Source organism: Pseudoliparis swirei, unplaced genomic scaffold (genome assembly GCF_029220125.1).
Source record: "Pseudoliparis swirei isolate HS2019 ecotype Mariana Trench unplaced genomic scaffold, NWPU_hadal_v1 hadal_146, whole genome shotgun sequence".
Lineage (NCBI taxonomy): Eukaryota > Metazoa > Chordata > Actinopteri > Perciformes > Liparidae > Pseudoliparis > Pseudoliparis swirei.
Genome location: NW_026613382.1, coordinates 888 through 16,004, shown reverse-complemented (window position 1 = coordinate 16,004; position 15,117 = coordinate 888). Strand labels below are relative to the sequence as shown.

The following is a 15,117-nucleotide window of genomic DNA, read 5'->3' as shown; positions in this document are numbered from 1 at the left end:
ATTGGAGTTAGCTTCACTACAACAACCAACAGAAGTTTGACTTCATGCATAATATGTTATTCCACATAAGTAGTTATATATTACGTAAGCATTCAGTTAACATTTGGGGTTGGGCTCTCTAAAACGGGTTACCTTGAAAGTAATGTAGAAAATATTACATTTGTATTAATGTTTTACAAGGCTGGAAGTTGCAGGTCTGCTGAGACCCTCAGCTCCTTTAAATCCAAATTGAAGACTTTTCAGTTTGCTGTTGTCAGATTCAAGGATATAAATTAATTTCTGCATTTCCCTACTGCATTGTAATTTTTAAACTGCACTTCAACTTGTATTATATGTTTAGCTTTTTAATGTTTTACTGACTGTTATTTGTTTCAAATTCAGATGTTTCCATCTGCATTTATCTGTGGATCTTAATAACGTTGGCCCATTTACACATGCAGAAGGTCAAGGAGGCGAAAAAACTGTGCAAGCACGAATTAAATCACACATTTACCCGATACACGTGTAAAACCAATTCTGACTTAGGTCCTTCTACCTCATTAACATACAGACACAGAAATACATAAATAAATAATGTAGATGAACACAAATGTAGAAAAAAATTCAAGTATTTTATTTATCTATGCCCTGTTTGAATACAATTGTATTCATTCATTTAGGTTTAAGATGCATATAACAGTGATAAGTACAGTGAAAAGTGCAGCGGTCATATTCACGACGCAGAATACGCACCAGTCAGCAGAGCTGCCCACTGCATCCGGGTTTTTATCAACTGTCAGGTGACTCGCACTCAGCCATCTTGTGGAAAACGAAGAGAGAGAGAGAGCCACACAACTCGCATACAAACCTTGTGCTGTCAGAACAAGCCGAGGTAAGACAGCCAAAGTTTAATACACTAGCAAAGAAAATTCGTACATTTAAGTAAAGTGCCACGGTCAGCGAGTCATATTGTGACGAGCTGCGGTGCTTTGGGGCTGTTATTAAACAACCATGTTTACTTGGCCTCGAAGCACCGGGCTCCCGTGATTCCGTGTGCCGGTCCGGGCCGTGTGAAATGCGGGACGATTTGTCGAGGAAACGCTGTTGTGGCTTCTGTCTGCTCGAAGGCCGCGTGTAGCTAGTTAGCAACCTGTTAGCATGCTAGCTACAAGTGTAATGAGGATTAACTCCCGTGTTGCGTTTGTTATACAGCGTTAGGATATGTGACAACACGGTTCCTCCTTTAGTAAATTGCACATTTAGCGGCAACACATGTCGATCCTCGCGCATGACGTGACACTTTAGCGACAATGTGTTATAACACTGCTAGCTGGCTAACGTTAGGGGGCCAGCTGCAGTTAGCTAACGTGCTAGCATGACCACCATCGGCTATCAGACAGACACCAGCATGTCGCGAGCGGCACTTAAACTACAACACGACTGTTACTCCGGGGTGAACATGTAACCGTTGGGAATCGCTCGGGCGATTGTCCGTTACTAGTGTCACATGTGTTTAACGTTAGTCCATTATCCATGTTAGCTCGCTGTGTCCGCTGACGTGACGCTGGTAACGTTGGGATGATTTCCATTAAACCTTCGCGACTGATCGCCGATGCTCGAGCCAGCCTTCGGCGTTAACATTAAACAGTCACGTACATAACCCCAGCAGCTCCAGTAACGTTATAATCTGTGGGTAAAGTGGGTCGGTGCGACTATCCGCTGAAGTAGCGCGGCTGTTTGTTTAGCGTTAATGTTACACGGTCAACACTCCGGACAAAACTATTGCCAACATAGTGGTCAGTCCTTTAAAAAAAACATTTTGTTATACAGCTCATCCGATTTAAACACGTTCCCATTATTTAAAAAATGGCTGTCCCACAGAACCGTGCAAATAAAAGTTGTATTTTTAGTTTGGACAGTCGGCGAGCCTTTTCTCTTATTTAATTTAAAATAAGTGGTAACATTATGTCGTGTTTTAACTTTATGTTAACACGGGCACATGTGTGCTGCAGAATCTGCACCAATGCTGCGAACTTAAGTCGCTGATTTTATTGCTTTAAGTACGACAACTTCCACGTGGCTTATTGCCTCCCATATGGCCGGTGCTGCTGCCTGTCGTCTGTCACCGTGTGTGCCTGATATTTGCTCAAGCCTCGCGATGTAATAAATCCTAGCTTTAAAGCCGGAGGGAAAGTCTGAGCAGTGGAAAAATACGCGCACGCAAACAAACGGCGAGCTAATCTGGTTGGCAAAAACATGATTGTTTTTTGGGGGGGTTATAAACTGAAGTAAAGGCAACCTCCGTTGTCAATTACAGGTGTCTGGCATACCCTCTTTGGAGACTGGGCGACTTCCTAAAATAGCTTTAGCAGACTGAAATTGAACACTGCTTGTGTGCTGGAGGGATGGGCTCTCTATCCCTGGGAGTTGTAACGCGTTAAAGCAGGAGATGAAACCTGAAGTATTTGTCCAAATTCTGTTGGACAGATGTATGCTCTGATAAATGTGTTGTTAAATAGGCCGTGTCCTAAAAACAATATGGTAACACAACATAGGTTTGGGTTATTACATTTCTTTAGATGAAAGTGCAGTTAAATAGTTTTTTCCATGCGCCGTAGAGCAAATGCCACTCAGTGACTTAATGTCCATTTATTTTCTTCTTGAATTAGTTTTTCAACTGTAAAATGTGCCATAACGGTATCTAATGAGTGGTACTAATCCTTCTCCCTTTTCATATTTGTAGAACTTCAAGGAAGAATGGCCGAAACCCAGACACTTAACTTTGGACCAGAATGGTAAATTAACTTTCATTCATTCATTCTTGGGATCAGAGAAATGATTTGTAGGTTGTGAAACTGGTTTTCTATTTGGGCTCAGTGCAGTTTTTCTAGACATGTCCAGACATGTCAAGTGCCACCTCATCTTATCTGTTGTCTTCCCTTCCTCTGTCCCTTCTGCTTTTACTATGTTCCCCCTCTTCCCTACCCGCTTCCCCCCCCCCCCCCCTCCCTCTCTACAGGCTCCGTGCCTTGTCTGGAGGTGGTGGAGTAGTGGGTGGCTGTGGGGTTGCCTCTCCACCCCTCTCACCTGCATTGCCAAAGTATAAACTTGCAGACTATCGCTACGGGAGAGAAGAGATGCTAGCACTTTATGTAAAGGACAACAAGGTTGGTACGCTCACGTCTGCTTCCAAGTCAACATGATTTGCATATGAGTTGTTTTTTCCGGCAATATTACATTTACATCTTATTTTGGTGGTAACATATTCTTTCAAACCAATGTGCATCTTAACATTAAAGCCTATGATTGTTTAGATCCCCGTAGACCTACACGATAAGGAGTTCCTGCCCATATTGCAAGAGGAGCCCTTGCCACCTTTGGCACTCGTGTCTTTTACAGAGGAGGAACAGGTAGGCGTATTTGTATCAGGTCTTAATTGTACTTTTTGTCAAAAAGGGAGCCAAATACAGAACGGGTGCAAAGAGGAGCGCTAAGAGCATGCCGTTTGTCCCCCTCGCTCCCCTCCCCCATTTTTCTTGCAGAGAAATTTTTCCATGTCTGTAAACAGTGCAGCTGTACTTCGGCTGACAGGGCGAGGAGTCGGTCCGATAGTAGGGGCACCGAGAGGCCGAAGTACCTCAAGGGGTAGAGGTAAGAACTGTCATGTTTCCTTTTTAAATTCAAGGAAAAAGTAGCTGCGGGTCACATTTATGCTGTGGGCACACTGGTGAATTCATTCTCCCACGCTTTTGTCTGAGCTATTCTGTCTGTGCAGTTTCAGAAGTCACAACAACTGCACATAGTTGAGATGCCTTTGGACTATAACGTACTGACCAACTCTCAGGAGATGAATCGGGGTGCTGCAAAGTCGTTTATTAGGACTGTATCCGCATATTAAAAAGGTTTTGTCCTAGTATTGCTTGTTTCAGATTTCTGGCAATCCGAAAGTCTATTTGCATTAGTTTGCATGGTTAAATGTGGCCTGCCAAGGTTTCATCATTAAACAAAACTAGTTTTACACCTCGACGGGTGGGGTTCTTGCAGTCTGCCTGGGGGATTTAGCTCAGCGAGCCAGGGATAGATGCGATTGTGACCAACGGCTCGGAAAGGGTCGGGGTGAAGGTGGCTTCTGGCTTTTGGAGGCTCACCCTGACCTCGCTGCTCCCTGGGGTCATGGACTAAGGATTCACTGCGCCCGCTCTCCCTGCGGGGAGGAGCAGGGCCTCCTGCCCTCGGTGCAACCGTCAGCCCTGGCAGACTGTCGTCAGCGCGTCTGTGGCGATGGGCCGACCTGCCTTGAAGCATGGACCTCGTCTGGTCCACCATGCTTCGTGGGTGTGGCTTTCTTCTGCTGTGTCGTCACTTCATTTCTATACCACTATGCGTTAGTGAGTAAATTAAGTCATATTCTTTGACGGGGGCAGCGAGAAGTACAGTCGGCTGCACTGTTTTAGATTCACAGTTCCCATTCCCAGTTTAAATTGAATCAGTGGCAGCAGCTCTGTCTGCTTTTATGTACTTCAGATGAACTTCGTATTCTGGTCATGTCACTTCAAAACCTTTTTCCGAACTGCCTAAATTGAAGGTTGGTCAAGAAGCCATGTCATATCGAGGGTTTAATTATAAATGGTACGTAGAAAATATATGTGATGTTGGCAGTAGTGCACAATATTGTTTGTCATCTGACAAAGACAATTAGGAACAGACAATAGCGTACCGCAGCTTAACTGCTATGTCACCGAGGAGGATATTGTTTATGAATAATTGAGGACAAATGAATTAAAAACCACAAGAGTGGGTTTATGATGCATCCTTGGATTTAAAAAAAGGAAGGGTGTACAGCACAACGATTCAGCAGATTTTTGCAATAGTTAATGGTAGTTCAGTTATCTGTATGTTTGGTAAAACGTATTCACCAGTGACTAATAACTGTAGAGGGTTGGTTTAGACTTTCTGACTTTTTGTGGAAAACATTAAATGTTTTATGCAACCCTCTGCTGAAGTCGGCTCTTTGATTGCACTGTTAAATGTCCTACAGAGTCAATGGCAACTCGACCTCTTCCGGTCAAATTGAGTCACGTCAACCTGTGATTGTTTTCAGGCCGGGGAAGAGGAGAAGGAGGTTTTTACCAAAGAAGTTTCGATGATGTGGAAGGTTTTGGTCGTGGAGTGAGGGAGATGCATCGTTCCCAAAGCTGGGAAGAAAGGTATATTAAAATGCCCATTTGTGAAGTTTTGTTGTAAAAAGAAAAGAGAAAACATCTGCCCTTGTTTGGACCATGTACATATATATTTTTTCTAGACCGTAATTAAAACATTTTTAAATAACTCAATGTGTTTTTTTCCCCCCTCACCAGGGCAGAGAGAAGGTTTGAAAAGCCAGGTCGAAAAGACCCAGGTTGGTGTCAACTCTCGTAGCTCTAATAATCAATACATGTCAAATGCAATGGCTTATATATATATATTTGTGGTTCTGTCCCCCCAGTTGAAGTGGCCCCAGGACATTTTCCGATGAATCACAGTAAGTGTACCTTCGTAGTTTAATAATTAACCACCGAGTTCAGATTATAATTGTTTTGCGTGACACATTTACAGTTAGATTGATTGATTAAGTTAAGCGAGTTTGATAATCTCTCTTTAAATGTTAATTATCAATATAATCATGGCATCTTCCCCTTTAACCACCGTCCCAATGCTCTTTACAGTCCGGGGCAACTATGAGGATGTTGTAACGGCCCTTCCGAGGAAGCAGGATTTCACGAGATCAGAGAGCGAGAACTGGCGTTCTTCTCAGGCTGGTGAGGCTGGTGAGGCTGGTGAGGATGATGAGGGGGGATTGGCACCTGGCAGGGTCTCGACAGGACAGTGAGCGGTGGTCCCCCCTGAGCCCAGGTGGGCACAGCGCTGACCATGTTACCAATACATCCATCTCGTGATAAATGTATTGGTGGTGTGTAGCTGTGTTTGTCATATGGGTTTCTTTAGAAGAAGTTACAGGAGAATAAATGGTACTATACAACCTGCTTGATCTAAGGCAGGGGTCCCTAAACTTTTTCCTGTGAGGGCCGCATAACTTTTCCCTTCTCTGATGGGGGTCAGTTTGTAACAGAAAAAGTTTGACGATCGCAGGCGTGCCTAAATGTAAACATTGATTGTTTTCTAGAAAGCCACACATAACCAAATATTAATAACTAATACTTGTTCTCTTACCTAACCTTTTCGCCATTATTCCGTTCTATTTGACAGGGGTTAGTCTAGGATTTGCAGGGGCCAGACTGAAAAAAAATCATAATGCGTCTGGTGTTGTTCAGGGGGCCGGGCCAAATGTGGAGGCGGGCCTTAGTTTGGGGGCCACTGATCTAAGGGATAATTTAAAACCGTTGCCTTCTGTTAAGTGACTAGCTTTCAAAATGATATGGTACATAACTGGTACCGATTAAGGGCTCATGCTTTATGAAAAAGTGGTGGCTGGTATCTCTTTACTTCACTGCTTTTGAACCGGACATCGTAATGCACCTGCTCCAAACCAAACTGTTGTTCTTGTATGTAGACGCACTGGTGGCCAAATATTTACTCTCCATCTTGATGAAGCTGTGGTTGGACATGAGATTGATTGTTGAAATATAATGTGTTCTCCAGAAGGGCCTCGGTCAGCAGGGTGGCGGGAACACCCAGACCAGCGCCGTCGTTTCCCATTTGATGCAAGAGAAGACGAGCGCGGCTTCCGGAGGCCGCGGTCAGGAAGCGGCAGCTTGGAGGACGAGAGGGACAGCCTGCCGGAGTGGTGTCTGGAGGACGCCGACGAGGAGGCGGGCACCTTCGACTCATCGGGGGCCTTTCTCTCACTCAAGGTTCGAGAAGAGTTTTCCATGCATGGCAAAGACTTCGACAATTACGCATCGATGCGTCATTTATTGAACTAGGAGTCTGTGCTTGGACATACGGATGTATTGCTGAGGAAGTGCAGTGTAGAGTGTGAACTCTTAAACTCTAGAGGACAGACTTATTAGTTGGCCCCTATTATCTACTCCCGGCATGCTGGATCCAGCTCCCTCTCCATCGATGTTGGTGTGAGCTTTTATACCAAAATCTATACTCTATCATTGCTGGACGATGCCACTTTATCATGGCAGAGGTATTGATCAGGACCCAAGGAAGCACAGTGTCGATTGTGAAGTTGTTTGAATGAGCGCGACGATACACAATAAGCTATCTACTGTTCTCTCTACTACTTTTGTATGAAGGGCTCGAGTCTTCACTCGATATTATTAAACAGCTAATTCCTTTGACACTGTTGGCATTCCTTTCAGTGGCAGAGTGACTGATTTTGTATTTTTTGTTGTGCATTCAGAAAACCTCCAAGGAGCCAATCCTGGAGGAGGGAGAGCTGGACTTCAAACCCTTGGAAGAGTGTGAAGAGGGCCTGGAGGAAGACAACAGTCAGCCCATGGAGACCAATGAAATGGCTTCGGAGGCCGAACGAAAAGGTCAGAGTTTGCTGATTTGTTTTCTTTTGGGGTCGGGGGGGTTGGTTATGCCGTTGTTGTTTTTTATGATGTGGGACCAGCATATATAACAATTAAAATGAATGTTAAGCATGTAAATTCAAATAGTAACAACACACACACATGTATTATTATTATTATTAACCAGAGTGACAACAAGACGGCACAGTGAGTGAGCTGGAGGAGCAGGGTAGGCTGCAGTGTGTGTTTCAGTTTGCTGTTTGAGCGAGAAAAGAGAAGACAAATCGATGAAATAAGAATATACTGTTGGCAATTTCAAACTATCAAAGCCACTTGATGCATGAACAAAGAAAAGGGAAATGGCTGAGGAGTTACTCATGCTCGTTGTCATACGAGTTATGGCACCAGCTCATGTCTTGGCTATTATTCTTAATATTATATCTTTTAGCGTAGTCGAGTGCAGAAGCGGAGGCTTTACCTGTGGCTCCCCCTCCTGCTCCCCGTGTCTCAGAACCCCAGGTTCCTGTCCCGTCTCTGTCCCTGTGCCAGCCCAACAGAACAGAAGAGTCTGAGAGGCCAGCTAAACGGCAGCCCCCCCTGGAGCTCCCACCAGAGCCCTGCAAAGCCCCCCTGCACGCCTCCATGTCCAACAGCATGCTTGAGTCCCGATCCATGAACCACATTACAACAACCCATGCAGGTGGGATTTGAGTCATCAATGTCACTGTAAATACAACTTTTTGTTGCCAGTTGTTTTTATCAGGCAAACCTCCTGACATCTGCTTTTTCTTCATGCTGTTCTATACAGAAGTATCTGCACCATCGCCCAGCGTCCAGCTACCGCAGAAGCCAATGGAGGGTCCTATGGCAATGAACAATCCTTTGCCCTTCCCTTCAATTATAATGGCACCTATTGGGAGACCCATTGCTGTGCCACATGACACAGATGAAGACGGACTGAAACACTTTGAACAGGTACGTTAGGAGAATCTTCTCATGAAAATCTGTCATAAGATAGGAGGGCTATCCTCTGTTCCACAAAATAGTAATAAGTAATGAAGTCATGAGTAATGCAATATCTTTCTAAAATTCTCTCTGCCTTGCCTCCAACTTTTCCCCAGGAGGCAGAAAAGATGGTCGCATACCTCCAGGATAGTGTGGTGGATGATCACAGACTGACAGCAAAGACTTCAGAGAAGCCCAAACCTGCAGGCCTGCCACTCAACCACGAGGCTGCGCTCAAGTGGTTCTACAAAGACCCCCAAGGGGAGATCCAGGGTGAGCTGGGAAGAGGTTTCCTGTGCTCAAAATGTCACTTGAATGCGGTACTTTTTTCTTCTTCTTCAAAACACTCTCCTGAATCTACTCTCTTATGTTGCTTCCTCAGGCCCATTCAGAAACCAGGAGATGACAGAGTGGTTCCAGGCTGGTTACTTCACAATGTCTCTCTTGGTCAAAAGAGGAAGTGACGAAGTATTTCAAGCACTCGGTGAGCTCATGAAGATCTGGGGGAGAGTACCCTTCACTCCAGGCCCCGCACCGCCGCCTCTACAGGTATGCGTTTGCTAAATGAGGGCTGTTTCTTTCCTCATGACCAAAGTTTAGCTTTTTAATCTGTTCCAGTTGCCAGTACCAGCCATGACCTGCAGGTGGTGTGATATTCCACTCTTTTATTCCCCGTAGAAAGGAATCCTTTGTGTATTTATTAATTGTAAGGCCCACCTTCTCGTTGACTATGTTCTTGTCTCTTTAATGCAACAAAGTGTCTGAGCCATTTCCGTTTGTTAGTCTTGACTGCTCTGATTTATTCTGATGGTCTTCTGTAAAGCAGGTGGATGGTGATCAAGAGATGTTGAAGAGGCAGCAAGAGCCCACGGCTCTCAATCTTTACCAGTTACAGCAGCTCCAGTATCAGTACCACCTCAGGTACACCAGGCTCAGTTTTCTTTGTTTCCAGTTGCAGCTTGAAAAGATATTAATACATTCTCATTTAAAAACTGCCTTACTTCCTGGGCTTGACCAAGAAATAGGTTAAAGTGTTAAAGTATGCCTCACACGACAAAATGACCTGTAAAACCAGTACATCCAACATTTAATTCCATTAATATCGTAATCTAAGAACCATCTTTCATTGGTGTGGTAATGCCACATTGGTCCAGGGGCTCCCTCCACCATTACTTCTTTTGCTTTGAACGCTATCTACATTTTAATGTCGACTACACACCTGTAAAGTTTCTTGTAAGCTTATCGCACTGTCGCCGTGGCAACCTGTTCAAAGACCAACATATAAAATACCTCAATACTCAAAGCCACCTTCGTGGTACTGCCCGCTGTCGTAGGTGTCTCCAGGACTGCATTTTGCCATCACACGCATGCTCAAAAGTTGAAAACAACACCAGCGTCACTGTTCTAAACATAATAAAAATGCAGTGTACGTAATTCATCCACTGATATTCATTCAACTGCTCACTCCCAGTTGTCTCATGTCTCCTACCCATTTGTCTTCCGCTGTGCAGGCAGCAGTATGCTCAGGCCCTGGCCCAGCAGAAAGCTGCCGCTCTGAACTCGGCTCCTCTTCAACAGCAGCAGCAACAACAACAGCAGATCAACTTGCTCCTGCAGCAATACCAGGCTCTCAAGCTAAGGTAGATATCCTCTAAATACGTCGGCACCCGTGCATTGACATGAAGGGCATTGCCTATATATCAATACGTGTATTGTGTTTTTGTAGAGCATCTGAGAGCCTCCTCCCTCCTGTTACCCGGTCCCTGTCTGTATCAGACTCTGGTTCTGTGTGGGAAATGCAGAACTCGTCCTCTCAGGCTTCTTGCACACCAAACGTCCAAAAGGCTGCTCCAAACAGTGAGGTCTTCCTTAAATATTCTGCAGTTTGTTTTTGAATCGCATGAGAGGAACAGAAAGGGTCTAAAGCATTTTATTATATCTCACTCGACAGCGTGGGATGGCAGCAGCGTGTGGGACTTACCTATAGACTCCGTCGCACAGGCTCCAACCATCGAGCAGATGCAACAGCTCGAGAAGTCAAAGTCTGCGAAGGTAAACAGTGTGTGTGCAAAAATGTGTCTGGTCTCCTAAAGCCCGGACCTTTCATGGTCTTGGATACAGCAGCATCCAATGTATGAACATGCTTCTTGATTTGTAAGAGGAAATTAATTAAGTTGATGAATCTATGATTGTGCGATGTAGGATGAGCTAGAAATATTCTTGCGTACCTGCAGATGATATCATCGGGGGATTTTCTATTTTATTTTCTCATCTGACAGTTGGAGTTGGAGAGGCGTGAGGCAGAAATGAGAGCCAAAAGGGATGAAGAGGAGAAGAAACGCCTTGAGGAGTCCCTAAGGGCTCGACAAGAGGAGGAACGCAAACGCCTGGAAGAAGAGGAGCTGGTGCGGCAAAAACAGGTTGAGCATCCCAGGATATGGGGCCGACGCCTTTGAGCTACCGTTTCTTTGTGTGCCACGTTTCTCTGATGGCGTTGAGAACTGACCCGGCGTTGTACATTTCTAGGAGGAGGCATTGAGACGGCACCAAGAGCAAGAAGAGGCGCTACGCAGACAAAAAGAGGAGGAGGAGAGAATGGCACAAGAGGAGGCTCTCCGTCAATTAGAGGAGAGGCGGCGGGAGGAGGAGAGAAGCCAACGGGAAGAGTTCCTTCGCAAACAAGTAGGCTAATGAAGTGTCACGCACCTCCTACTTTCTGGGTTTGTGAAATGGCGCCCTAGATTGCAACGCTTTTCTTCCTCACCAGGAAGAGGAGCGCAGGAAGCAGGAGGAACTTGAAGCTTTGAGGAGGCGTGAAGAGGAAAAGCGAGCGGAGGAAGAGGCGGCAGCTGCCGCGGCAGCCGCTGCTGCAGCTCAACAGCAGCAACTGGAGGAGCAGAAGAGGAGAGAGCAGGAGGCCCAAAGACAGCAGGATCTCCAGAGACAGAGGCAGCAGCAAATGGAGGCCCTCAGGAGACTTCAGCAACAGCAGCTTGCAAACATGAAGGTAAGACCACAGAGGATACGCAAGAATGGAGCGTACCATATGTTCTTAAAGTTTATAAAACAGCTTTCCTGCTCTGCAGCTACCATCCTCTTCAAAGTGGGGCCAGCAGTCGGCCAACGCTGTAAAACAGACCCCGAGCGCCCTGTCGATGGCTGAGATCCAGAAACTGGAAGAGGAGAGGGAGCGCGAGACGCGGGAAGAGGTAAAGGCAGCGAGCGGCTATCGCAGCAATGTTTTAGTGCCCCGAGTTGAAAATAATTTGGTAAAATGTCCTTTTTGCAAATGTCTTCATGTCCTTTTTCCTTCTCGACTCCACAGCAGCGACGTCAGCAACAAGAGCTCCAGAAGCTGCAGCAGCAGACCTCGCAACTGTCCCAGCAGCCCCAGTCCAAGCTGTCGGGTTGGGGAAGTTTGGCCAAACAGCCAGCGGCCACCAAATCCCTGCTGGAGATTCAACGGGAAGAAGCTCAGCAGATGAAACAACGGAAGGAGCAGCAGCAGCAGCAGCAACAACAACAACAACTGCAGCAGCAACAACAACTGCAGCAGCAACAACAACTGCAGCAGCAACTGCAACAGCAGCAACAACAACAGCAGCCCCCGCCACCACAGCAACCACACATCGTCCAACAGAGCCACACTCAAAACAGAACTGTGCGTGATTCTGCGTCTTATTGGCTACAATAATATAAAGGCTATGTAGAGCTGCAGGATAGGATTCAGCAACCTTCAAATTGAATGTAAAATATTTCTTAATACCATTTTCATTTCATTTGAATGTGTACGCTCACTAATCTACACATCTTTAGAAATCGTTGCCTGAAGATGGGACAACAGTTCATTAATACCTCTAAAAGGGTCATATTGTTTTTACGTTACCTCTTTAATGAGAATAATCTCAGGTGATAGTTTGCGAAAGAAGGAAGGCTGAAGGGATCAGGAGATGAATCGATTACTTGAGCAGCATGACATTGTGATTTGCGTTTTCTGATGTTTTTAATGGACCAAACCACGGACCAGTAAGTAACTGAGTGCTCCGTCGGTAACGGTGTCTCTCTCGTCACAGACGTCGTCTCTGAGCAACTCGGTGTGGGGGTCGGTGAACACCAGCATCTGCACTAACTGGGGCTCGGACTCCAGCAGCATCTGGGGGGACACCCACAACGCCAACCTGGGCTTCTGGGACGAGGCTGTGAAGGAAGCCGTTCAGCCGCCGCCTCAAACGAAGAAAGGCGGCACGCAGAAGAACAACAAAGGAAACGCCAACCTCGGGTATTGTATTAAGAATACCAAACTATAAATATGTCGGGCCACAGCCTCCCGATGAAGCGTGACTTGCCATATGAAGGATATGAGCACGGCACCGATCTCAATGGCTTCGCTTTTGTCTTCCTGTATTTTGTACGTGTGAAGTAAGTCTGTGAGCGGGCGCGTCAATAAGAAAGTGGAAGAGGAGGAGAAGCTGCTGAAGTTGTTCCAAGGGGTCAACAGGAGCCAGCACGACACCTTCATGCAATGGTGCGAGCAAACCCTGCACACCCTCAACACGGCCAACAACCTGGACGGTAAGGCGAAGCAGACGCGTCCCGCCGTCGCCCATCGGGGGCGCGAGTCTGAAGCTCACGAGCGTTCTCCATCCCTCTCCCCTCCAGTTCCGACGTTTGCATCCTTCCTGAAAGAAGTGGACTCTCCCTACGAGGTGCACGACTATGTCCGGGCCTATCTGGGGGACACTCCCGAGGCCAAGGACTTTGCCAAGCAGTTCCTGGAACGTCGTGCCAAACAGAACGCCAACCAACCCAAACCGGCGCCGCAGAACCAACAGCAACCCCCCCAGCAGCAGCAGCAGCAGGTGAGCTCGGGGGTCAGCATGAGGCCCCATATGTTCTGGTCCCATGTTTAGCCTTGTGCCTCTTTGTGATGTGATGAGACAGAAACAAACATTAGTGGTTTTCATTGATTATGAAATCCCAGTTTATTGTGACCAGGTCAGGGAGTAACGTGTTGGTGTTGTGCACAGGATTCTGTATGGGGTGAAACGGGCTCTTCGTATCAGTCCAACCACACGAGTGGCCAGCACCAGCGCTTTGAGACGGTCACCTCTGGGAAGAAGAAAAAGAAGCAGAAGATGGTCCGCGCCGACCCGAGCCTTCTAGGTCAGAGCCGACGCCATCGTCTGCATCTGAAGAACGTCTTTACCGACGTGTCGCTGATGTTTCTCTCCTCTGCTAACTGGATCTTTATGTTCCCTGCTCAGGTTTCTCTGTGAACGCGGCGTCTGAGAGACTGAATATGGGAGAGATTGAAACCGTGGAGGACTCGTAGGGACTGCGGCCGAGCAACGCCACTGACTGTGTCCCGTTTGAGCAGCCGCTGTTTTACCCAAACCCCTCCCCCACCACTGCTTCCAGAACTTTCACCTTTATCAGACGCACTCTGGTCCTCTCAAAATATTCCAAATTATGAACCACCGGTGATCTCTGAGGCGGGGTGCGTTTTCCTTTTGCTGCCGGACCGATGTTCTGATGACGACCCTCGGGAGAAACGGACCGGAGCAAACCGGCCAGTGGAGCATCCGACCAGCCGAGAGAGCCGTCGCCAAATAAACCCGAGTGTCCGAAGCGTTTTGCAGAGCCGTCGAGGTCCGCTGGGCGTCAGCCGCTGGGACCCGACTCGCGTGCTGGAATTCAGTGACAACAAATCATTCTAATTTGGCCACTATTATATGGTATTTTTTAAAATTGTGGATATACAGGTGGGGTGGTTGGGGTATTATGGTGAACAGGTTGGAGAGAGAGAGAGAGATTATATCCATTGTTTTTGTTTTATTTATTGAAAGTTTCCCCTCGACGCTATATTCACACTACGAGCAACAAACCCTGTTGGATTGCGGTCGAGACTCAAGTGTCGCTCAGATGCCCGTTGACGTCGTTATTAAACTCGCCAACGGCATTTATTTTTGTTGTTGATGGTGGAACAAAACCATATGATTGATTGTTGAGACCAGTGGCGCCTTGATGTGTCGGGCATCAGTTTGTGGCGCCATCTCACCGGCGTCCATTGAAAATAATGTTGCCTCGTAGTCTGAATACAGCCCCCCCCNTTCTGTTTCTGCTGGGTGTTCATGTCCTGTTTTAAGGGCATATCAAAAGTTCCAAGTAGTTATCTATTTCTTGTAAAATACTAGGCTGTTTAAAGAATAAACTTTCAATTCTGCATCTGTATTATAATATATGAAAATGATCCGTTGGAGTCATACTTTTTTGTAATTATTATTGCAGTATGAAATAAAACGGTCTGACGTGTGAGCCGCTCACACCTGTGTCGGAACTATTCAGAAAAACTCAAAATATTCAAACTTCATTTGATTCTCAAGCGTTTGCCCAGTCGCACCACGGTGAATCTCATTTGACCTGCAGACTTGTCACCATTCGGTGACATTCACCCGCCTGACCTCCGATTCTCTGCCTGCACCTTTTTGGACTCGTTTGCTTTTTGGAACCTTTTGCCTCAGGAAATAGTTGTTTTTGTGAGTTAGGGGGGGGAGGTGCGAGTGACTTTTTCTTTGCTCCGTCCCGATGCGCGCGGACCACGATCGGCGTATTGAGCACCCCTGCATTCAAACATTAAATAGCCGAGAACCTCCTCACAGAACATGCT

At 46.4% G+C, this 15,117-nt stretch overlaps 1 protein-coding gene across 3 annotated transcripts; it reads left to right on the top strand.

Annotated features, from left to right (window-relative positions):
• The first annotated feature begins 760 nt into the window (after nucleotides 1-760).
• LOC130191548 (GRB10-interacting GYF protein 2-like) lies at nucleotides 761-14,557 on the top strand. Of its 3 annotated transcripts, none has more exons than XM_056411180.1 (29): nucleotides 761-871; nucleotides 2,723-2,774; nucleotides 2,999-3,146; nucleotides 3,294-3,389; nucleotides 3,522-3,630; nucleotides 5,081-5,186; nucleotides 5,337-5,377; nucleotides 5,465-5,500; nucleotides 5,685-5,777; nucleotides 6,619-6,830; nucleotides 7,331-7,466; nucleotides 7,957-8,145; nucleotides 8,254-8,420; nucleotides 8,567-8,723; nucleotides 8,833-8,999; nucleotides 9,274-9,371; nucleotides 9,962-10,090; nucleotides 10,177-10,307; nucleotides 10,402-10,502; nucleotides 10,730-10,870; nucleotides 10,977-11,132; nucleotides 11,218-11,457; nucleotides 11,537-11,659; nucleotides 11,776-12,111; nucleotides 12,524-12,729; nucleotides 12,871-13,022; nucleotides 13,110-13,309; nucleotides 13,478-13,613; nucleotides 13,715-14,557. In XM_056411180.1, exons 2-29 carry the CDS (start codon nucleotides 2,737-2,739, stop codon nucleotides 13,780-13,782), a joined length of 3,912 nt encoding a protein of 1,303 aa, XP_056267155.1. In that variant the 5' UTR covers nucleotides 761-871; nucleotides 2,723-2,736; the 3' UTR covers nucleotides 13,783-14,557. The 3 variants fall into 3 exon arrangements, with proteins under 3 accessions (XP_056267155.1, XP_056267153.1, XP_056267152.1); XM_056411178.1 differs by having other exon boundaries at nucleotides 5,685-5,786; XM_056411177.1 differs by having other exon boundaries at nucleotides 5,685-5,795.
• The last annotated feature ends 560 nt before the right edge of the window (nucleotides 14,558-15,117 follow it).